At 42.4% G+C, this 24170-nt stretch overlaps 1 protein-coding gene across 11 annotated transcripts in view; it reads left to right on the forward strand.

Annotated features, from left to right (window-relative positions):
* Positions 1-24170, forward strand: part of SH3KBP1 (SH3 domain containing kinase binding protein 1) — a 324202-nt gene that overhangs the window by 45432 nt on the left and 254600 nt on the right. For 10 of the 11 annotated variants that reach the window (XM_073902009.1, XM_073902010.1, XM_073902011.1 and 7 more), the window contains exon 2: positions 4318-4475. In XM_073902009.1, coding sequence (XP_073758110.1) covers positions 4318-4475 — 158 coding nt within the window. The remainder of the gene's footprint in view (positions 1-4317; positions 4476-24170) is intronic. The other variant, XM_073902008.1, reaches the window with a different exon arrangement.

Here is a 24170-nt window from a genome sequence, read left to right on the forward strand (position 1 = left end):
TCGCCAAATGTGGCCGGCGATACTGTAGCGGACAGCCAAAGTCCAGAACTTTCCAAAGGCTTACAGACAACACAGGACAGAACCTTTCAAGGGGGTAGGAGAGACACAGCTTCATGATTTATGAACCCTTAGGAAAACCATACATAGGTTTCCTCCTCTTAGAGCAACCTGATACATAAAAATTCATCTTGACAGGAAAGGTAAAGCAGGAAGTGATTATTCATGTTACAAAAGAATTAACCACAGGATTCTTTAAATAGCAAGCTCCCTTAGTGCACTGAAGAATCTGACTCAATTTGCAAAAATGTGATTGATGCTTGGCATTTTGGTACCAACTTGGTTGGGCAGAGAACTACCTGCCATTATAAAAGGCAAGCGGAGAAGTTGGTGTATCATGGCCTACTGAGCACCTACTACATGTCATGGATGCTCATAGGAGAATGAGAACAGAAGTAAGAACTAAGGGTGAGCTGTACCCAGAGGGCCTTTAGACGCTCACTGGGAGCATGAGACACATGTGAAGCCACCACCACAGAGGATTGCCTTGAGGCCAGGGCCCAGGGAGGACTCGGGGCCAGAGGGGCCAGGAAGGTGATATGAGGCAGTCGGGGCCCAGCTGGCGCCAGAAGGCAGACAGGGCGTATGTGATGACTTAAGTGTCTAGGAGATAAAACAAGTGTAAATCTGGAAAGACTGGGTCGATAAGATATTGGGAGGACGCAGAAATTATGTAGTTATGCTTTATTTATCCCTGAGCCCCTAATTCCTAATCCCCAGCCTTCCTTACAGTAAGCATCGATTAAGGTGTGTCCTCGGGCTCATCAAACAGAAGAGAGAGACTGAAGGAAAACCAGGGTGTGTTTCTCATCACTTTGCAACTGTAGCTGGCAGCTCTTTACTCCCCAGTAACCATCCCGAAGCAGATTTCTCCGTCCCTTTCCAGCTTCATTTTGGGAAGGCCCACATACAGAACAGAGAAGGTGAGACTTGTTCTTTAGGAAAGAAGAAGCAAGGTTACTATTCTGGAAGTTAATGGGGTTCTGACTCCCCCAAAATACACAGGATTCAAGTTCAGTATCTAGGTGGACTATTGACTGGATTCCTCCTTAGCAGCCTTCCTATGCTCTCTCTACCCCCCAGACAGGTCCCGTGTGCTGCCCCCCCATTCCACTCCCCACAATTTCCTGTTCCCATCAGACAGACTATGAGCTTTTATCTCTAAGTGCTAATAGGCTCCTTGGGGAGCCTAAGTCCGTGTTCCAAGCCTTCTCTTAGTTAAAAAAATACCTATTATTAAAAAAGTAATTATTTCCATGTATATATTTATGTGCATATACTACTGTACTAGTTGATTGAGAAAACCCAAAAGAGGCTTCTAACCATTTGTTATGAGGTTTAGCGGGCTTGGGGAACACATCAGATTGAGTATTGTATGACTTTAGACATTGGTAGAAAATGAAGGCGTTTGTCTTCATAGCTCAGGTACATACTTTCAAACATCTTGCAATCCCAATAGTTCCATACTATAATTAGGTAATTTACACCTGTATCAATGGTGGAAAACAACCTGTATTATAAATTGTCTTGATGATTTAGGTTTTTGGTCATCCGCCTGTAAGACCTGGTTGGCCTGTCCCCACATAGCTGGCAAAGAGCTCATACCAGGAGCAGAGAGTGGCACCTCCGCCATTTCCTTGTTTACTTGGTCACATGTTGAGTATTCTCTACAACCCCTACTTTCTTTCTTTCTTTTTTTTTTTTTAAAGATTTTATTTATTTGACAGCGAGAGAGGGAGAGAGCACAAGCAAGGGGAGCGGCAGGCAGAGGGAGAGGGAGAAGCAAGCTCCCCGCCGAGCAGGGAGCCCGATGCCGGCCTCGGTCCCAGGTCCCTGGGATCATGACCTGAGCCGAAGGCAGACGCTTAACCGACTGAGCCACCCAGGTGCCCCCAACCCTTACTTTCTTAACACAAATCTTTTCCAGCCTTTCATCCATTTAGTGAGAGGTACTAGCCATAAAGAGGCTTTATCAGGAGGCCTCAGAGAATTGCAGGGGCCTCACGTAGCTGAAAGCTGGCTCTGGCTCGAGCCGCCATTCTTGTCCAGGAGCACCGCTGTCCCTCAGGCTGCTTCCTGTCCCCAGAGCACCCTCGACTGCTGGCCCTAGAGGTTGGATGAAGGAACCAGTGTCATTCTGCAAATGGAATATTTGCGGAGTTGAATTTTTCTCTTTTTAAAATTAAAATAAAATGAATTGATGTTCTAATTTTTTTTTTCCATCATGTCAACTAATCCCTGAAGCAAGCGCATCACACTTGGGAGAATGCTGGCTCAGAAAATGATCGTAACTGCTTTGCTGAGCTTCAGGTTCTTTAATTGGGAAGATGAACATCGTAACATTGTGAGGATTAAATGAGATAATGCAGGAAAATGTCGGGCACAGAAACAGTGGTTGCTGTAGGCTCCATTCCAATAGCAGAGCTTCAGTAGGTCCCTGTCTAGGTCATTTGAAGAAAGTTGTTTTTTTTATTGACCTGATTCTGATTGTTGTGATACTCATTTGAACTGCTGGTGAGCAGAGCACGAGGCAAGAAAATAGAAGTGTTTCCGCCTTTATACTGGCCAGGAACCAGGAAGAATCTGAAATTTGAAATCTGAAAAGAATCTTTGTTTATGCTCTTATGCTCCTCCTTTTTGTTTATAAGTGATGAGAAGGGTTTACAACTCAACTTCATCCTGGCCAGATTCATGATAGCAAAGTCAGCCAGCTAATTTTGGAATGAAAAAATTATCCAGGCAAGGAAATTTCCCTTTGGGGTGCTTATGAACAGTCTGGGTTTGCTGACATGAATGGACAGGGTGAGCATGCCAGTCTGGATAGCCAGGGTCTTCTGATCTGGAAGCACTTTGGGAATTCATCCCTAATGGATATGCAAAGCCCATTTGATGGGGGGCCCACTCACCTACCAACCTTTTTCTGGGAAACCTACCCCAGTGGACCGAAACTTCAAAAGTCATGTATGCTTTTTTGTCTCCTACTGAAGAAATCTTCAGCCAAGATTACTAAGGTTTGATTCTGTGCTTTCTTATGAAGATTTTATAGTTTTAGCTCTTAGATTGAGGTCTGTGATCCATTCTGAGTTCATTTTTGTATGTGTGCTTCGTGTAGGGCTCACGTAAAACTTTTCCTCTTCCATTTCTGTAATCCCTAAATTGCTAATTCACTACTTGAGGGTTCACCTAATTTTTGCTACCCTTCTGTTTATTCATTTGCCCTTCATTCATTTATACTGACCTACAAATATAGAAGGAAAAGGACAGGAGGTTTATTGGTTGAGGGGGTTGTGAGGCAAGACCCAAAGTGTAGATGAATTGCATAATCCATCTGTGGGTAAGTTAACACGCTCAGCATTGCTTAGCTCTGCTAACGTGCATCCAGTACTTTGTCAACAAGAAGACCCATCTGTGTCATCTGTTGCCTCCCCCTATGACTAAGTATAAAACATCACCCCAGATTGGGAGAACGCTTTAAAATGGTACGCCTGGGTGGCTCAGTTGGTTAAGCGTCTGCCTTCGACTCAGGTCACGATCCTGGGGTCCTGGGATCGAGCCCCAGTGTCTGGGTCCCCCACTCAGCAGGGAGTCTTCTGGAGATTCTCCCACTACTCATGCACTCGCTCGCTCTCTCTCTCTCAAATAAATAAATAAAATCTTTAAAAAATGGTGTTGCCGCCTGAGGGGCCCTCTGTTGAGAGGGCAGCTGTGCGTGCAGGCATAAGCAGTCTGAGACGTTGGCTTGGCCACTGGGGCCCTCAGTGTCAGCTGTCCTTACACATGTTGGGGCTGAGAGAGGGGCATTTTCTCTGTAGAGTGGCACTTATTATCACCCACATTTTGCATGCCTGAGGCCCAGAGAAGTTAACGTCACATGGTTAGTCTTGGCAAGAGTGGGGGCACTTAGGTACCAAACCTGCGTCCGTTAACTACCTTCTCTGCGCTTGGAGAAATGATGCTGCGCTCCTTCCGGGAGTGCAGATATTGTTGGCCTTCTGCCATTGTGTGATTTCCTCTCTGAAGCTCCCGCTGGCCCTGAGACCCATAGGCTACTCTGACTGTGCCTGACCACGGACCTGTGCTTTGTGGTTTCTGTACGACAGGCCTCAGGTTAACCAAAATCAGGTTGCTGTGTGGGGCCCTGTTATTTTTAGTATCCGTAGAGGGGAACTCCCTTTAATACGACTACTGATCTTCCAGGGCTGGTGGGCCTTAGCAACATCTGATCTAAAGTGCTCTTTCTTCTGTCCCTGTTCCTTCCAGTGGAGGCCATAGTGGAGTTTGATTACCAGGCCCAGCACGACGATGAGCTGACGATCAGCGTGGGTGAGATCATCACCAACATCAGGAAGGAGGATGGAGGCTGGTGGGAGGGACAGATCAACGGCAGGAGAGGTTTGTTCCCTGACAACTTTGTAAGAGTGAGTACAACGTGAAACCCTTTTCCTGTCTCCTGTGTGGGTTCTACTGACCAAAGCTTTGGGGGCACTTGAGGAATTTCATGGGCTCTCTTAGGGGATGAATTGACAGTTTGACCTCTTGCGTGCTATCAAGAAGAGCATGTAGAGCTTTGCACCAGCTATCTAGAGACCCATTTTGAAATCACTTTCTTAAGGCCCAGAATGTTCTCTTTTTAAACTGTGTCACTTAGAAAATGCTGGAAAAATATAAAGCTGGTTAAACTGTTTTTATTTATGTACTTGTTCACTTGCTTTGATGTTTTAAGGGAATTTTATCCTTTTCCATTCCGTTCAAAATGAGGTGAAAGTAGTTTTGACTATTTAAGTCAAGTAGCAATCAAACTAAATGTAGAATTCCAGTTATGCTATGTTTTCGACCTTTATATTCACATCGCTTTTTTGATGGGAACTATATTGTTTTCCTTTCCCCTTTATGGCCATGAAGCATTGCATAAAATCTACTTTTTCAGTAAGGTCTGGAAAATTATGCCCTTTGCAGGAATCATCTAGGGGTTGATTACAAAAATGCAGCTCATTCATGTTAAGAAATTATATACTGCAAGTTGTACATAATAGTTGGGATTGGGTAAAAAAAAAAAAAAAAAGGCAGGTCACCTTGAGGCTGTTCCCTGTGGGAAATACCAAGTAGGTCTAAAAATTTTTTGTACCATAAACTTTCTATCTAATGCTGGAGGAGATTAGATTGTTCTCGGTAGGAAGGGCTGTGTGCACAAATCCCCAGGGCCTCTTCTGTAGTTTTGGGGGGTAGCAGACCATGCCTAAGACCTGCGGCTGTGGGGAGCAGGTGGTGTGGGGAATGCTGGGCCTAGAGAAGCAGGTGCCCTGGTCAGAGAGCCTCAGGGGCTATGTTGGGAGGGTTTTATGAAAAGGGATTGATGATGAAAAACAGTGTCCAACCCCTGGGCCCTCTACCTGTACCCTGCCCCCCAAGTCTAGAACAAATAGGAACTCAGTTCAGTGTCTTTCCTCAGGATCTTGCCTCAGAGTGATCCTGCTAACACTTCTTTTGTTCATTTCTTTTTGTTGTGCAGAAGGCTGGAGGAAGTTTTTTTGGTAACATGCTGATAAACTTACTTTCTGTAAATAGTTGTGGGAGTGCAGACTTTTTTTGTTTTCTTACCCTATAGTTGAACCTAGCAGCTCTCTCTTTAAGAGTAGGAAAGCATTACATCTGGGCTACCACAGATTGACTCTGTTGAACTGATGTACAAATGGGGGTGAATTATTTTGCCCTTCCAAACAAAATCCCCAATTTTGGGACAAGGACTGTCCTTGAGGTTGAGCAAATTCTGGTGGGGAAGGAGGGTTTTTCCAGATAAAAGGGGGAAAGTTTGGTGTGAAGATGGAGGACTAAGAAATGAGAGAGGAGGACCATGGGAAAGAGAAAGGAATATCTGGGAAAGAGAGAAGAGGATCCTGGGAAGGAGGTGAGGACTGTGGGAAAGAGAGAGGAAGACTCTGGGAAGGAAGGGAGGACTTGGGAGGAGAGAGAACATCCCTGGGAAGGAGTAGGGACTACAGTGCTGGCACCAGTTTTGGGTGGGGGGAGGCCCTATTTTGAAAGCCTTATTTTGATGTCCTTTAGGCTCAGTGCCCCCTTATTCCAAACCAGAAATCCGTAGACTCAGAAAACTTCTGAGTTGGACTTTGCTCAGGGCTTAAGGCTGGGCCGCCTACTTAGGCGTTTGGCGGGGCTGGCAGGCACCAGGACAGGGAAGCGCAGAGCGGGAAGAGCCCAGGCAGGCTCAGAACCTCTCCTCCTTGCTCAGGGGGTGCTGGGGGGCGGGAGCTCCTCACTGTGAGCCCGGGGTGATGTGGTCCTGGCCGAGGGGCCTCCCTCCACCCTTCTCCCCCTGCTGGGCCTGGGGCTGGGCCTGGGCCTGGGGCTGGGCCCGGGGCCACCACCGTGGGCTCCTGCCCTCTGGCTTCCCTGGGCTTTGGCCCAAGGGGAATGCTGGTAGGAAATGGTCAGGAGGGAGGGAGGCCAGCCAGGTCAGGGATTACTCTGCTGGCTCGCTACCCCGAGGTTGTCCTTCTGCCAGACGGTGGCTGCTCCTAAGTCCCCTTCCTCCACGCTCCTTTCTCTTCATCCCCTGTTTCTAGCCCCGCCTCCTGCCTCGCAGTTTCTCTGTACCTCACCCACTTGGTTGTGGGGTGGGGAGTCTCCTTCTTAGTCCTGCCTCAGATTACCTAATTCGGGCATGCAATCTGTTTCCTTTTTCGAGCCCGACTACCTCATGTGGCCACTCTGAGGACTAAAGGAGGCAGGACTTAGCACGTGGCTGGCCACCTACTGAGTGTGTCCCCATCCATGTCACCCTCTCCCCTGGCCCGAGGGCCTAATGACTTGTGCTCTCACCTCAGCTAGAGCACTTCCAGTGCGGGAAGTCACACTCTAGGGAGGTGCTCCTTCCACCGGAGCCAGAAAGGATGTGGCAGGAACGGCTAGGGCTGCGCCACTTGTGGCTGCCACATTTGGCAGAAAAAGAAACTTCTATTCTTTCAGATGGCTGAGTCTATTTTCAAGTCTTCACCCACTGGGAATGTTTTAGGCCTATTATTGAAAAACCTAGTGGGTGGATGCAGTGGGGTTTAACAATAACTCAAACTGCCGTAGAGGGTTCTAGAAGCTGAAAATACGTCTTTAGGTAATAACAATCATATTGGCTTAAGTTTGCAGTTTTGAGAGTGGGTTTACATGTGCTTTATTTAGCTCAAGAATAATTTGTCCCTGGATTGAATTGGGTAGTCTTGTGGAATCCCACTGTTTGTTTGTGTGCCTTTATGCCAGTGTTGCCACGATCAGAGAGCTTACCTTACGCGCTTTCTTGATTCATTTATCGGATCCTAAATCAGTGTCCTTATGGAGCATGGTCCCCCAAGGTGTTGGGATTCAGTATCCACCCTCAACTCTGTATTGTCTCAGTTTCTCAAAGGAAAACTACCCGCCATTCCAGTCACCCCCTTCTTAAGAAGATGCCTGGGCTTTGCCAGCTCCTGGGCTGAGATTTGTTGGCAGGCGTAAATGTATCCAACCAGGGTACAGTCCTGCCCTTTTGGGTTTATCCTCCTTTTTCTTTTATTTAGTTAGTTCTTACTTATTTACTGTACACGTGAAAGAAGAATCCTTTTAAATCCCCCTTTCCTTTCTTCTCCCTACCTACTTTTTTTAGAATCCATTTTTCTCTATCTCTCCTCTTTTTTTAAAAAAATTATTCATTGTTAGGTGAAATTTACATAGAGTAAAATGCCGAAGTCATAATTTACCTCTTGGTTATTTTCTTTTTGTAAGTATGTACCTCTGTAACCATCATTCAGGTCAATCCTATTTCTGTCCCTCCAGAATCATGCCTTTTCCAGGTCATTCCCCTTCCCATAGGTAAGCTGTCATTATAGGTGAGGCTTGCCTGTATTTGAATTTCATATAAATGGAATCAACAAGTATGTGTTCTTTTAGGTATGGCTCCTGTTGCACAACAAAATGTTGTTGCATACATCAGTACTTTGTTCTTGCTGTAGAGTATCCCATTTTATGAATATGCCAGCATTTGTTTATCTGTTCTCCTGTTGATGGACATTCGGGTTGTTTCCAGTTTGGGTATTTTATGATTAAAGGCTCTGAACATTCTTGTGTAAATCTTCTTACAGACATAGGCCCTTGTTTCTCTTGTGTATTTACCCATGGGAGTGGCATTGCTGTGCACTCACTTTTAAGTGTATGTACTTTTTTCTGTTTAAAGCTGTGGCCTCTGTGGATGGGTAGGGGGTGTCATGCCTGTGCCGGAGCCCTGTTTGTGCCACATTAGCCCGCTGAGCCAGTCAGCCTGAATCTGGTTGTCTTCATGTAGCTGCCCTATGAGCATGACAGCCGAGGAGCCCCAAAGCCTGGAACTCACTCTCCCAGGGACCATTTGATTGTTGGGCCCAAGGAGTATCTAAGACTCCTTCTTAAATTGTTGAAAACATGCTGATAGAGAAAGTTTTATTGTGTCAAAATTTTATTGGACTCATTCAGTGAGGGAACTAGCAGAATCACAAAACTGATTCAGTGAGGATATGAGGAACACATGAAGAAGTCAGTGCAGAAGGGGATGTTCAAATAAGATTGCAAAGTTATATTCAAAACAGGTTCGTGTTTTAGAGAACAATACAGTCTTAACCTCTGGGGTTATCATCTCTACCAGAGAAGAAAAAAAGAAAGGAGCACACCTTATCATTTTTCTTTTTTTAAAAATAATTTTTATTGTTATGTTAATCACCATACATTACACCATTAGTTTTTGATGCAGCATTCCGTGATCCATTGTTTGCATATAACACCCAGTGCTCCATGCAGAGTGTGCCCTTCTTAATACCCATCACCAGGCTAACCCATCCTCCCACCCCCCCCAAAGAGGTGAAGGATCTGTACTCAGAAAACTATAAAATTATCATTTTTCTGTATGTTATCCTCTGACTTTTATAGGGTGGTAAAATGTCCTAATAAAGTGTTAGTTAAATCAAGTTACATTTCCACAGAGAATCACATGATCCTGCCTGGGGTGGAGCTTAGAGAAAATATATCAGCATGACATTAAAAGGTCCCACCATCATCCTTTTTCGCCTAATTTTTAAGTTTTGGATTTTTTTTTGGAATGGACCACAAAAGACTGTAATTTGGGGTGCAGTAGTAAGAGGTACTAGGATGAAATCCTCAAAGTCATTTATTAAAAAAAAACAAAAAAACAAAAATGCTGCCCTTCTGGGATCTGAAACTGCCACATAAAACAGAAAGATGGCTACCTATTAAAGGCAGATATGGACTTTTTCATAGAAGTTCATCTTCCCCCTGTTGGATTTAATTACCAAGGTCTTTCTTTCGAACCTTACGCCCGGATTCAGACAGCAGTGTATTTTAGTCCAGCAGAGGATTTCTAAGCAGCCTTTTTCTGGGTTCTTCTGACGTGTATCCACAGATATACATTTTTTAATGGCCAGCCAAAGGAATTTTAAAAAAGAAAAAACCTTGAAACTTTAGCTTGGGCCCACAGGCATATGGCTGACTGCTCTGGGAGGGGACCCTTGGTGAAACATAACCGGACCCAGGCCCTCAACGTTTTGTTGTACACAAATAGACGTGTGGAAAGCAGGAAGCTGCGGTACAGGTTAGAAGAATATGCTTGTTGGTTTTGAAATTGATCTGATGCTGTCTGTGAGGAAGTAAACCATTCTCTCTGCCTATTTGTACATGTGTTAGGGAAACGTACACTTTGCGCGCTGTGGGCCCATCGTTGAAGGCTGAGCTGTGTTGACTTGTAGCTTGCATGTCTAATGCTGAGTATCACAATTTTCAGCTTGGTTTCCCATTGCCTCAGCCTCTATTTGCTAGGTGTTTCAGATCTCTCTTCGGCATATCCAGAGCCTGTTTTGTATTTGTGTAAAGTGGTTGAAGAATATAGTTGTTTCATAATCAGTGAGGTGAAAGGTCAGGATTTTGCATATTTGTACCATTCAGAGAGAAAGCTCACAGTTACTTTGCTGGGTTTTTTTTTTTTTTTTTTTTGCACTAATGCTGCTTTTAATGGCTCAATATAGAAGTAGAAGGTTTTTCTCATTTGAGCTGATAGAAGTTTTAAAACATGGCTACTCTCAAGTAGCCTCATAATAGATTTGTATCTCAGGCTGACAGGGCTGTATACAAGATACAGGACAGGATGGAGATTATTTCTTGTTTTTTTTTTTTTTTTGTGGGGTGAAAGAATTAACTGCTAACCCAGCATCATGATTGTACTTATTGGGGGAAAAAATGTTATGTTTTGGTGGTGGTTTCATCTTCTGTTTCTTTTAGTTGGGTGAGAAATAAAAGGAAATTTGCTTTCTCAAATTTGACATTTTCTTGTTAATACACCTTTTGTTTTGGTAGGTGGCCATCCATTAAGCCTGTTGGAGTCCTCCTGAGTATTTCTGAATTGTGTTGTGAACACGTGTGTTTGAGCCCAAGCAACTTGTCTTCTTATAGCATTTAGTTGTTGTTTGCTTTCTTGTTAGACAAAATATTAGCAATATATCCTTTCCATCTTCCCTGCCATTAAGATTCCAAATCCTCATCAAACGTTTGAAAACCAGGGGGAGAGTAGTAAAAAAAAAAAAAAAAAAAAAAAGTTTTTACACAAACGATCCCTTTTTTAAAAAATATTTTTTTGCTTTTATTTTATTATATTAGTCACCATACATTACATCATTAGTTTTTGATGTAGTGTTCCATGATTCATTGTTTGTGCATAACACTCAGGGCTCCATGCAGTACGTGCCCTCTTTAATACCCATCACCAGGCTAACCCATCCCCCCACCGCCCTCCCCTCTAGAAACCTCAGTTTGTTTCTCAGAGTCCGTAGTCTCTCATGGTTCATCTCCCCCTCCGATTCCACCCCTTCATTTTTCCCTTCCTACTATTTTTTTTTTTTACATATAATGTATTATTTGTTTCAGAGGTACAGGTCTGTGATTCATCAGTCTTACACCATTCACAGCGCTCACATAGCATATACCTTCCCCAGTGTTCATCACCCAGCCACCGCAACCCTCCCACCCCCTCCCCTCCAGCAACCCTCAGTTTGTTTCCTGAGATTAAGAGTCTCCTATGGTTTGTCTCCCTCTCTGGTTTCATCTTGTTTCATTTTTCCCTCCCTTCCCCTATGATGCTCTGTCTTGTTTCTCAAAATCCTCATATCAGTGAGATCATATGATACTTGTCTTTCTCTGATTGACTAATTTCACTTAGCATAATACCCTCTAGTTCCATCCACGTTGTTGCAAATGGCAAGATTTCTGGGTTTTTTTTTTCTGATGGCTGCATAATATTCCATTGTATATATATACCACATCTTCTTTCTCCATTCACCTGTCGATGGACGTCTTGGCTCTTTCCACAGTTTGGCTATTGTGGACATTGCTGCTATAAACATTGGGGTGCACGTGCCCCTTCGGATCCCTACATTTGTATCTTTGGGGTAAATACCCAGTCAAACTATCCCTTCTGTAAGCCTGGGCCTGTGCTGGAACTTTCCCCGAACTCTAAATTTCTACTTCAAGTTATTGAGCTGTAAGTTGTAGCCGTATGAGAGGAACAGATCACTGAAAAGACATACATATGTGTTCACCCTTTTCCTCTGATGATCTCCATCTTCAAGTCAAATTTGAACTCTGTCCCCTGTGTCCTTTTCAAGTCTTGACAAAGAGCACAGTCCCCTCACTGGAGCTGTCCGTGCTTCTCACGTCTGCTTGCGTGTGCTGTGTGGTCAAGGGCAGTGATGTGGGGGCCTGGGGTCTTGGGTAGACTCCCAAGACACTTTCCTCTGTCCCTCTGCCTGTGGTGGCAGCTTGCCCCCCCCCCCCCCCCACACTCTCCAGAGCAGATGACCTGAGGCATCACGGCTCCTTGTTCACATGGCTTGTCAATGAGGAAGACTTGTCTACGCCTTCATTATTCCAACTTTGTTGGCTCTCTAGTGTCATTGAATAACATGGAAGCACATCCCTCTCTCTCCAAATAAATACTGCTGCATCATTTCTTCTAATGGTGCCTCTGCTCATTGGTTTCTGAGTCACACCTGTCTTTCCACTTTCAACGGTGGAATGTGGCCCCCTAGTTACTGGTAGGGTTCACTTTAAGCATCAAGCGAATCCTTGCCCAGTGGTTTCACAATACTTGTGACTTTAGGCACCAGTTCAGATAGCTTTCACTTTGTCAGCACCTTAATTCTGGACCCACAAGTGGAATTCTCGATGAGATCATATAAGCTGCTGATGGAACAGGTCTGTGAGTAAGACAAAGATCATTACGTATTTCTCAACTGTCAGAACTGTGCGGTGTTTACTACTGAATCTGAGACGGAGGCTCTGGAGGAATAATGGTAGCAGAAGTGAGCTCAGAAATGAGAGAAAGACATTCTCTCTGGAAATACAAATATATAACGGAGGGGACAGGTGTCAGGGTGGGGGGTGGTGCTTCACTTACAGTCTAGTTTGGATCTGATTGTCTTCCTGTTACAAAGGAGAGAGCACTTGCTACAGGACATACTACGAAGAGGTCGTGTGGCAATTAAGTTCAGTGCAAGACTGAATCAAGCTTCCTGTATTATGGAAGCAAACTTAGGTTTTATGGACCTGGCGAGCATGTGGTTTAAACTGCTTTCTGGCCCATGGACCCTGTCTGGGAGACTGCTGCCCCTGCCACACTCATTGCTTGAAGACCCTGTGTCCCGGGGAATCGTGAAGGACTGGGTTTCTACTCATTCTGCTCTGGGTGGGTAAGATATGGTTTCTTCCTTGTCATTCCTTATGCTTTTTCTGGGCAGAGGCACTTGTTCATGGTAGTGGGAGGAGGTGGACAACATGGCGCTGCTCCTCGTGAAGAGAAGAGGGAACAGTGGGTGTTGTGTCCGAGGGGCCACCGTGCCCACCCCTTGGGCCCAGGCTCTCGCTGCTGCTCAGGCGGAAGCTATCGGCCGTGGGACGGGCTGGTCTTTATTTAAAAAATTTACTTCAACAGGGGCACCTGGGTGGCTCAGGCATTAAGCGTCTGCCTTCGGCTCAGGTCATGATCCCAGGGTCCTGGGATCGAGCCCCGCATCGGGCTCCCTGCTCCGTGGGAGGCCTGCTTCTCCCTCTCCCTCTGCCTGCCGCTCCCCTTGCTTGTGTTCTCTCCCTCTCTCTGTCAAATAAATAAATAAAATCTTTAAAAAAAATTTTACTTCAACAAATGGCATAGAGTAGAGATTTCCAAGTTACTCTTCTACATTCAGAGACCCTGAAGTGGATCTCTCTCATCAAATTTCACCTTTTTAAAAAAGATATATTTTATTTTTAGAGAGAGAGAGTGAGAAGGAGTGGGGGGCGGGGGTGCCGAGGGAGTGAGAGCATCCCGAAGCAGATTCCATGCTGAGTGTGGAGCTCCATCCCGGACCCTGAGACCATGACCTGAGCTGAAACCAAGAGCTGGCCGCTCAACTGATGGGGCCACCCAGGCGCCCCAAATTTCACTTTTCCAAAAAACTCTCAACCCAAGGGCCGTTAATTTTGTGCATGATATGGAATATTATTTTCAAGATATTTGTCTCTCTGAGAAAGGTAGCAGGAGTTTTCTGGGTATGTTATATAATGTGCTCACAGCATCTAGTTGTGATATGCTTGGCTGTGCGAGGGTCTGCTGTACTTGTGGAGGGAGCATTTACTGGGTGTCTGCTCTGGCTGGGCACCAGAGGCTACCAACACAAACGAGACACATTAAATGGAATATTGTATTGTCACAAATGTAACTTCTTCCATAGGATAACACTTTTAGCTCCTATGACCTGGCCTTTGGTCATTTTCTACTCTGGACAGCATGGGTTAGACATTGTTCTGCAAAGATGTTCCTGATTAAGACACCACTTGGAAGGTTTGGACTGGATTAATCAGGCACTTGTGTTAGAATGTGCTAAATGAACCTACAGTTGGTTTTCTTGTGGCCCTGATTGTTGTTACTTTATGGAATAATAATGGCTACATTCTATTCCAGGCTTACTGGCTGCCTGGCACTGCGTGTATAAACTGCCAGTGTCTGACTGTGTACAGTGGCATTTGTTGAGCACTTACTGTATGCCAGGAAGGAAGGAGGCTAAGCCCTTCACATGTTTTATCTCATTAAATCCTTATACCACTCTGTGGCATAGGTACTGTTCTTTTTTATCCTGCCCATTTTTCAGAAGAGGTAACTGAGCCATAGGCATCTTAAGGTTAAAAAACTTATTCCTGGTCCCACAGCTTGGGTGGGGCAGACAGCACACTGGAACCCGGTCGGGCTGGCTCTAGAACCTGAGCTCGAGCCCACAGCATTATCTGGGCATCTGTATCATCCTGATGGGAGTAGGCCCCTCACTGTTATTGCGTGCCACATTATGCCTTCCCGGAGTGTCTACTCCGTATTTTGCAAATTTGTACCCCTCTGAGGTAAAGCTCACAGTTATTTTGCTTTTCTTGATGTAGGAAAGAATCACAAATTTAACTTCCATAAGTGACATAAAGTAGAGATTTCCAGGTTGCTAGTCTATGTTCAGAATTGTGCTTGTTTTATTTTCTGATTTTTAAAGGATCCTCTTCAGAAATCAGCTATTTCAATTCAAAAGAGCAACCATTGCCTGGATTTTTGGGCTTGTGCTGTTTTTCCTACAAATTGTGAGAGCAGGGGGACCTTGGTGACACAGTCGGTTAAGTGTCTGACTCTTGGTTTTGGCTCAGGTCATGATCTCAGGGTCCTGGGATCGAGCTCCACACTGGGCTCCGTGTTCAGCAGGGGGTCTGCTTGGGATTCTGTCTGTCCCTCTCCCTCTGCCCCTCCCGCTCCTGTTGTGTTTCTCTCTCTCTCTCTCTAAAATCAATAAAATATTTTTTAAAAAATTAAAAAAAACAAATTGTGAAAACAAGGGAATTTGGGAAAATAGTTCATTTTACTAATTAGTAAGGAAACTTGTTATTTTGTAATGTTCAGGATATGCTTTTCAGGAGTTTGACTGTCTTTTCTATCAGTGGTTAATAATCCAGGTGTTTGACTACCCAGTTGTTCCCCGTCCTTGGGGTCCTTAAAAGCAACCAATTCCTGCTCAAGTTATTCTTTTTTTTAAAATTTTATTTTGTTATGTTAGTCACCATACATTACATCATTAGTTTTTGATGTGGTGATCCACGATCCATTGTTTCCGTATAACACCCAGTGCTCCATGCAGTACGTGCCCTCCTTAATACCCGTCACGGGGCTAACCCATCCCCCCTTCCCCCCCAAAACCCTGTTTGTTTAAAATTTAAATACATAGTTTTCTTTTAGAAAACAAAATCCTAACAACCAGAAACTGTTGAATGCTGTTGTGAGAAATGTTACTCCAAGAGAAATGTTACTCCAATGTCTGGTGTAATTGAGGACAAGTGTGTCACCAGTGAGAGCCCACACCATTTAGCAGATTCCTCAGACTTTGTCACTGTTGCAGTGCAGGAAGAATGTGGGGGGATGTCTTGTGACTTGGGGAGAGCAGTCCCCTGACCCACTTGATCTTGGTGATTATGCATAATGGAGTCCTATTTTCTTAATGACAGGATTATTGAATCTGAGCTTAGAAAGGGACTTTGAAATCATGTGTTTCAACCCCCAGCTTTCTAGCAGATCAAATTCTGGACCATCTAGAATATTGACTTGATCATTACTGGATATTTACACTTGTGACATGTGGGGTCCCACAGGGGACTCCTTGCCAGTGGGTCTCCAGCCTGGCCCTGCTCCAGATGAACTCTACTGTCAGAATTTTGGAGTTGGGAAAGGAGTTGGGATAGGGGCCTTAGGATATTTTTAAAAAGTTCAGCTGATGTTGCTGCTTGGTAAAGCTTGGGCACTCCTTTTGTACAATGGTATGGATAGTCAACATTATCCTTTTTAATCTTACATCTTTTCTCAAGCACATGGGTTGGTAGCCTGTGACCTGTAGTTCTACATTTGAAAATATTATAATGTTATTGCTAAAGTAGCTTTTGATATATGTGTATGTATATATACATACATATGTGTATATATGAAAACATCATCATGCTGGAAATTATAAAAAGGAATGTTTACCACAAATACACAAATGACAGTAATATGTAAGCATATTGCTCCATTTAAGTCTATGAGCATGAATACATTCTAATTGCAGAACCCCTGGCCTAAATAATGAGCTCCATTCTGCCATCTACCCAGAGGTGGTAAGGTGGGCAAAATTTCTAGGAATGCTCTCCAAGATTCCACTCCCAAATAGCCAGGGCCTGTGAATGTGATGTGCTATCATTCTAGTGATTGTATTATGTTATGTGGCACGGTTGACTTTTAAAAACGGAGGGGTCCTGGTGGGCCTAATCTTATCACATGAGCCCTTAAAAGCAAAGAACTTTCTCTGCCTCGTGGCAGAAGAAGTCGTCCTAGAAATTCAGAGCTTGAGGAGGACTTGGTGCTTTGAAGATGGAGGAGTTACGTGAGAAGGAATACAACTTTACTGGAGCAGAGAGCAGACCTTGGCTGGCAGCCAGCAAGGAAACAGAGACCTCAGACCTCCTGCTGCAAGGAATTGGATTCTGCCAACAATTTGAGTGAGTTTGGAATTGGATTATTCTTCCAAGTCTCTAGATAAGAGTCCAGCTTGGTTGACGTCTTGATATCAGCCTCGTGAGATGCCGAGCAGAGAATCCAGTTGAGCCTGCCTGGACTTCTCATCTACAGAAATGTGAGCTAACAAATGGGTGTTGTTTTAAACTATTAAGTGTGTGTCTGAAAATATGGAGAGCAAATGTCCTGCAGTGGTGCCCTTCTTCCCTGCTGGCAGGTTGTCAGTGGAAACTGAGTAGGGAATCTGGAATTTTGTATCCTACCTGGTGGTGCCAGGTGACCGTTGCAGCTCTCCCTTCATCCACTGGCATGTTGTCCATGGAGACCAAATTGGGAGACTGGACTTCTGCTCCCCCCCGCCAGCTCAGCAGTAGTAAGTGGCCCCCCATCACCCTCCCTACTAGAGTGGGGAAGATCTTGGAGAGGAGGGAGCTGGAGAAAGGGATTCATTAAACCTGTATAGGAAGTCAGAGGCAAACTCCTGACCGACCCATACATGAATTTGACTAGAATTAACATGCCAACAAGTTTGAAAATAGAAACTACAGTGTGGCCTACCACCCAGTTTTCAGAGTGACCTCTAGGTAACACAAATGAAAAGACTTGAATAACAGTGGAAGGGCTCTGGAAACTAAACTGTTATTGGCATTACAACACACAAAATAGCTCAGGACCTGCATGCTTAATCTAAATAGGGTCCACAGTCTTGTAATATAATACCCCAAATACCTAGGATACAATAAAAAGTCATTTGTCATATCGAGAACCAGGAAAACCACAACTTAAATGAAAAGGCAATCAGCAGATACTAACACTAGGAAGACTCAGATATTGTAATTATCTGACAAATATTTTAAAGCAGCAATCATAAAAAAATGCCTTAATGAACAATGACAAACACTCTCAAAGGAAGATGAAAAATGAAAAAAAAATCTCAGCAAATAAATTAGAGATATTTAAAACATGGAAATTGTAGAACTGAAAAATAAAGCTGCCATATTAAAAAGTTTACTGGTTAGCTTAATAATAGATTAAAGATGACAGAGGAAAGAATCAGTGAAGTTGAAAACAGATCAATAAAATTTACCCAGTCTGAACAACACATAGAAAATAGTGTGGAAAAACAAATGAACAGAGCCTCAGAGACCTTTGGTACAATAACATAAGGTCTAACATTTTTGTCAGTGGAGTCCCAGAAGGAGAAGAAAAACGTATGAAAATAAAACGTATTCAAAGAAATAATGGCTGAAAACTCCCTAAACTGGGCAAAAGGGATGAACCGCCAGGATCAAGAAGCTTAGCAAAACCCAAACAGGATAAACCCAAGGAAATCTATGCCAAGACACATCATAATCAAACCTCTGAAAGCTAAAGACAAAGAAAAAGCAGTGAGAGAGAGACAACACGTTATCTGTAGGAGAAGAATGATTTGAATGACGGTGGATTTCTCATATGAAATCTTAGAGTCCAGAAGGAAGTGCACAGCATTTTCAGGTGCTGAAAGAAAAGAACAATTAATTCTGAATTCTATATCTGGTGAAAATATTCTTCAGAAATGAAGAGAAAATAAAAATATTCTCAGCTGAAGGAAAACAGAATTTGTCAATACCAGACCTACTCTTAAATAATGGCTAAAGAAAGTTCTCTAAATAGAAAAGGAAATGATAACAGAAGGAAGCTTGGAACTTCAGAAAAGGGAAAAAAACCAGTGGATGGGTAAAAATAGGGGTATGTATAATAGGCTGTCTTTATCCTCATTAGCTTTTAAAATGATGTTTGATGGTTGAAGCATATGTTATAATATCATTTGATGTGGTGTTCAATATGTGTAGAGATAATATATGGGAAAATTATATTTAAAAATTGGACAGGGTATAAAAAACTAAAAAGAAAAATGAAAAAAAAAAGTGAGGAGGGTATAAGGGACCTCAATGGAAGTAAGGTTTCTATACGTCACTTCAAATGGGAAAACAGTGATACCGCTGGCTGTGATAAGTTACACATGTATATTTTAATAACTAAAAAATATTAAAAATCACTTAAAAATTGTACAATGACATATACTCAAAGACTATGGATAAATCAAAATGGAACTTTAAGAAATGTACAAGTAACTCACAGGAAGGCAAGAAAAAGGAAAAAGAAGAATGATATGTAGAAAGTAAAGAGAAAACAGGGGCGCCTGGGTGGCTCAGTCATTAAGCGTCTGCCTTCGGCTCAGATCATGGTCCCAGGGTCCTGGGATCGAGCCCTGCATCGGGCTCCCTGCTTGGCGGGAAGCCTGCTTCTCCCTCTCCCGCTCCCCCTGCTTGTGTTCCTTCTTTCGCTGTGTCTCTCTCTGTCAAATAAATAAATAAAATCTTAAAAAAAAAGAAAATAAAGAGAAAAATAATACAAAGGCAGACTTAAGCCCTGACATTATCAATAATTACTTTAAGTGTAAATGGTCTAAATATACCAATTGAAAGATAGAGATAACAGAATGGATAAAAAATGTGACTCAACTATGTGCTGTCTACAAGATACTCACTTCAAATGTATTGATATAGGTGTGTTAAAAGTAAAAGGGTGAGAAAAGATATACCATGAAAACATAAATTTTTTAAAAAGTGGGAGTGGCTGTTTATAATATCAGATAATGTAGACTAAAGAGCAAAGAAAATTACTGAGACAGAGAAGGACAAATGATAACACCTTCACAGATGAAGGTGAAGGACAAATGATAACAATGTTATCATTGTTATCAAATGATAACAATGTTATCATTTGTCCTTCACCTTCAACAAGGTGAAGATGTTAGTTCTCCCCAGATTAATCTATCAGTAAGGTAATTCCTATCACAATCCCAGGAAAGTTTTCTTTTTTTTTTGTAGCCTTGCTTCTTTTAAAATGTATATGGAAAATCAAAGGACCTAGAATAGTTAAAACCAATGGAACCAATCATTCCACCAATAAAACAGCAATCCTAATATGTATGCATTAGACAACAGAGCTGCAAAGTACATGAAGAGAAACTGATAGAAGTGAAAGCCAGATATATCCACAATTATAGTTGGGAGCTTCAGCATCACTCTCTCCAAACAGAATATCAGTGAGGATACGGAAGAACTGAACAACATCATCAACCAAGCAATTCTAATTGACGTTTATAGAACACTCCACCCAGAAACAGCATAAAACACATCCTCATCGATACCCATGAAACATTCACAAAGTTGGACCACACCCTGGGTCATAACACTAACCTAAATATAGTTAAAGGAATGAAAAACATACAGAGAATGTTGTTTGACTATGATGTAATCAAACTAGAAATCAGTCACATAACATAAAGATAACAGGAAAATCTCCAAACGCTTAGAAATCAAATAACACACTTCTGAATAATCCATGGGTCAAAGAGGAATTCTCAAAGGAAATTTAAAAAAATATATCAAACTGAATGAAGATGAAAACATAACATATTGCAATTTGTGGGACATAGCTAAAGCAGTGCTGAGAGGAAAATTTATAGAACTTAATGTTCACATCAGAATGGAGGAAAGTTCTGGGTGCCTGAGTGGCTCAGTTGGTTAAGTGTGTGCCTTCAGCTCAGGTCATGAGCTCAGGGTCCTGGGATTGAGCCCGCCTTGGGCTCCCTGCTCATCGAGGAGTCTGCTTCTCCTTCTCCCTCTGCCCCTCTCCCCTGCGGGTGCTCTCTCTCTGTCTCTCTCAAATAAATAAATTAAATCTTAAAAAAAAAACAAGGAAAGTTCTCAAATCAATAATCTAAGCTCCCACTTCAAGAAATTAGAAAAGAAAAGAAAAAAAGAAGAAAAGCAAGCAGAAGAAAGGAAGTAATGAAGAGCTGGAATCATTAAGGTTGAAAACAGAAAAACAGCGGAGAAAATAAGTGAAAAAACTAGCTCTTTGAAAAGATCAATAAAATGGATAAACCTATAAGAAGACTGACAAAGATAAAGAAGATGCACATTGCAATGGTAGAAATAAAACAGGGGCTATCACTATATACCTTACAGTCATTAAAAAGATCATAAGAGAATATTACAAACAGGTCTATGCACATACATTTGACAATTTAGATGAAATGGATGAATTCTTAGAACAACCACAAACTACCAGAACTCACTCAAGATAAAATAGATGGATAATTTCAATAGTCCTGTAACTATTAAAGAAATTGAATTCATAACTTAAAGGATTCCAAAAAAAACCCCAAAAAACTCCAAACCTAGAGGGTTTCACTAGAGATTTCTACCAAATATTTAAAGAATACACCAATTCTACATAATCTTTTTGAGAAAATAGGAGGGAATGCCTCTTAATTCATTTTATGAGGCCAGTATTACCTTGGTACCAAAACCAAACCGACATACAAAAATAACTACAGATCAGTTTCCCTCAAGAGCATAAACACAAAAATCCACAACAAAGTATTAGCAAAACAAATCCAACAACATGAACTATGTACCATGAGCGAGAGGGGTTCATTCTAGATACGGACAGCAGCTTCAGTGTTTGCAATCAGTTAATGTAATCCACCATATCAACAAGCTATGGGAAAAAAATCACATAAGCATATCAATTGATGCAGAAAAAACGTGATGAAATTCAACATCCATTCATGATAAAAACTCTCAGCAAAGTGGGACTAGAGGGGAATTTCCCCAGCTTGATAAACAGCATCTACAAAAAACCCTACATTAATATTATACTAAATGGTGAAAGACTGAATGCTTTCTTCCTGAGAATGGGAACACGGTGAGGATGTCTGCTCTCACCACAGTACTGGAAGTCTCAGCCAGCACAATGCTGAGAAAAGAAATAAAAGACATAGGAATCGGAAAGGAAGACTAAAACTGTTCCTACTTGCAGATGACATGATTCTCTACGTAGAACATCCCAAGAAGCTACAAAATAACTCCTGGAACTAATAAGTGAATTCAGCAAGGTCACAGGATAGAAGATGAACACACAAAAATTAATTTTTCTATATCTTAGCAATGAACATATGGAAACCTATATTAAGAGTACAATCCCATTTACAATCACTCCTAAAATAATTGAGCTACTTAGGTATAAATCTAGCAAAACACACACAGGTTATATGTGCTGAAACTACAAAATGTTGATGAAAGTATTTGAAGAAGATCTAAATAAGTAATGAAGTTATACTGGGTTCATAAATTGGAAGAGTCAACAAGGTGAAGATGTTAGTTCTCCCCAGATTAATCTATCAGTAAGGTAATTCCTATCACAATCCCAGGAAAGTTTTCTTTTTTTTTTGTAGCCTTGCTTCTTTTAAAATGTATATGGAAAATCAAAGGACCTAGAATAGTTAAAACAATTTTGAAAAAGAAGAGCAAAGTAGAAGAACTTCTAGGACTATTTTATGACTTCGTGTAATAGCTCTAGTAATCAAGACAGTGTGATATTGGTGCAAAGATAGACACATAGGCCAGTGACACAGAATAGAGAACCCAGAAACAGTCTCACACAAATATGCCCTACTGATTTTTGACAAAAAGGCACAAGTGATTCAGTGGAGGATGTATAGCCTTCAGCCAGAGCAACTGAACATCCACAGGCCAAAAAAAAAAAAGGAACTTTAACCTCAACCTTACACCTTATAAAAAATTTTATCTCAAAATGGATCAGGGATTTAAGTGTAAAACATATAACTATAAAAGTTTTAGAATTAAACAGGAGAAAATCTTCAGGACCTAGGCCTAGGTGAAGAGTTCTTAGACATCACACCAAAAGAACATTAAAGAAGAAATTGATCAATTAGATTTCCTTAGAATTAAAAACTTTTGCTCCATGAAAAACCCTGTGAAGAGGATGAAAAGATAGGTTACAGGCTGAAACAAACTTTCTGCTAACCACTTGTCCAACAAAAGGACTTGTATGTAAAATATAAAGAACTGTCAAAATGCAAGAAGCCAAAAAATCCAACTGAAAATGGGTAAAAGGCATGAACAGACATTTTACCGAAGAGGATATACAGATGGAAAATAAGCATATGAAAAGATGTTCAACACCATCAGCCATTACAGAAATGCAAATTAAAACCACAACGAGATAGTACTACGTATCTATTAAAATAGGCATTAGAATGGGGCTAAAAAAATAGTGATAAATACAAATGCTGACAAGGACTTAAAGAAACTGGTTCTCTTGTACATTACTGTGGGAATGTAAAATAGTTCACTCTGGAACACAGTTTGACAGTTTCTTATAAAACTAACTATGCACTTGTCATATGACCCAGCCATTGTACTCTTGGACATTCATCCCATTGAACTAAAAATTTATGTCCACACAAAAACCTGTATAGGAGTGTTCATAGCAGCTTTATTTCAAATAGGCCCAAACTGGAAACAACCCGAATGTCCTTCAGTGGGTGAATGGTTCAGCACACTCTGGTCCATCCATACAATGGAATACTACTCAGCAAAGGCACAAATACAGGCAACAGCTTGGATGCATTGCAAGGGCATTGTGCTTTGTGAGTAAGGCCAAGCTCAAATGTTATATACTGTATGACTCTGTTTATATTATGTTCTCAAAATGACACAACTGTGGAGTTGGAGAACAGATTACTGGTTGCCAAGGGACAGTGACAGGGTTGGGGGAGGACTGGTGGAGCTGTAAGGGGGTAGCTCGAGGAAGTTCTTTTGTGGAGATGGAACAGCTCTGTATCTTCATCGTGATGGTGGTTACACAAATCTACGGGCTGGATCAAATCACATAGTTATGCGCACATGCCCCCCCATCAGTGCATGGAAAACCTGATGAGAGCTAAAGATCTGTAGTATAGTTAACAGAAATGAACCAGTGTCCATTTTTTTGCTTTGATATTTTACTCTAGTCATACAGAATATCATCACTGAAGGAAGCTGGGCGAAGTGTTCGTGGGACTCTATGCACAATTTTTGTCACTTGTTTGTAAGCGCTTTTCCGTATACCACCATCTCCAGCCCATCCCAGGTGTTCAGTCACCTGGTCACGGGTCAGATTCTGCCATCCTGTCATGATGGTCACGGCTGTGATTTAGGGAAGCCCCGCCTCTGCACAGGTACAGGGCAGCATTATCATTTGGCCTTGTCTTTGGTTGGCCTGGAGACTGGCCAAGCCAGTGAAAGAAGTAGAATGGGAGGGGCGAAGAGGAGTGGAGGAGGGGAGAGGTGGTGGGCAGGTGAGGGGAGATGGGGGGCCTCAGAGACAGTGTTGATGAAAGGGCTGGATGTAGGACCCACCCTGGGCCCTGTGTCCTGCGACAAACCTCCCCTGTCTGCTCTGATGCCCCTTTGGCTGGTGCCTCACACTGAGACTACACTGATGGTCTTAAAATGTGAATCTGATCATTCCCCTTTCCCCATGTACTCCACATACTCTTAAAATCCATCTTTGGCCTTCCCTTGTTTTTAAGACTAAACTCTTGAATGTGGTCAGCCTGCAAGGTCCTGTGTGCTGTGACCCCCATCTT

This window comes from Callorhinus ursinus, unplaced genomic scaffold, assembly GCF_003265705.2.
Source record: "Callorhinus ursinus isolate GAN/ISIS: 27379988/994484 unplaced genomic scaffold, GSC_fseal_2.0 scaffold16, whole genome shotgun sequence".
Lineage (NCBI taxonomy): Eukaryota > Metazoa > Chordata > Mammalia > Carnivora > Otariidae > Callorhinus > Callorhinus ursinus.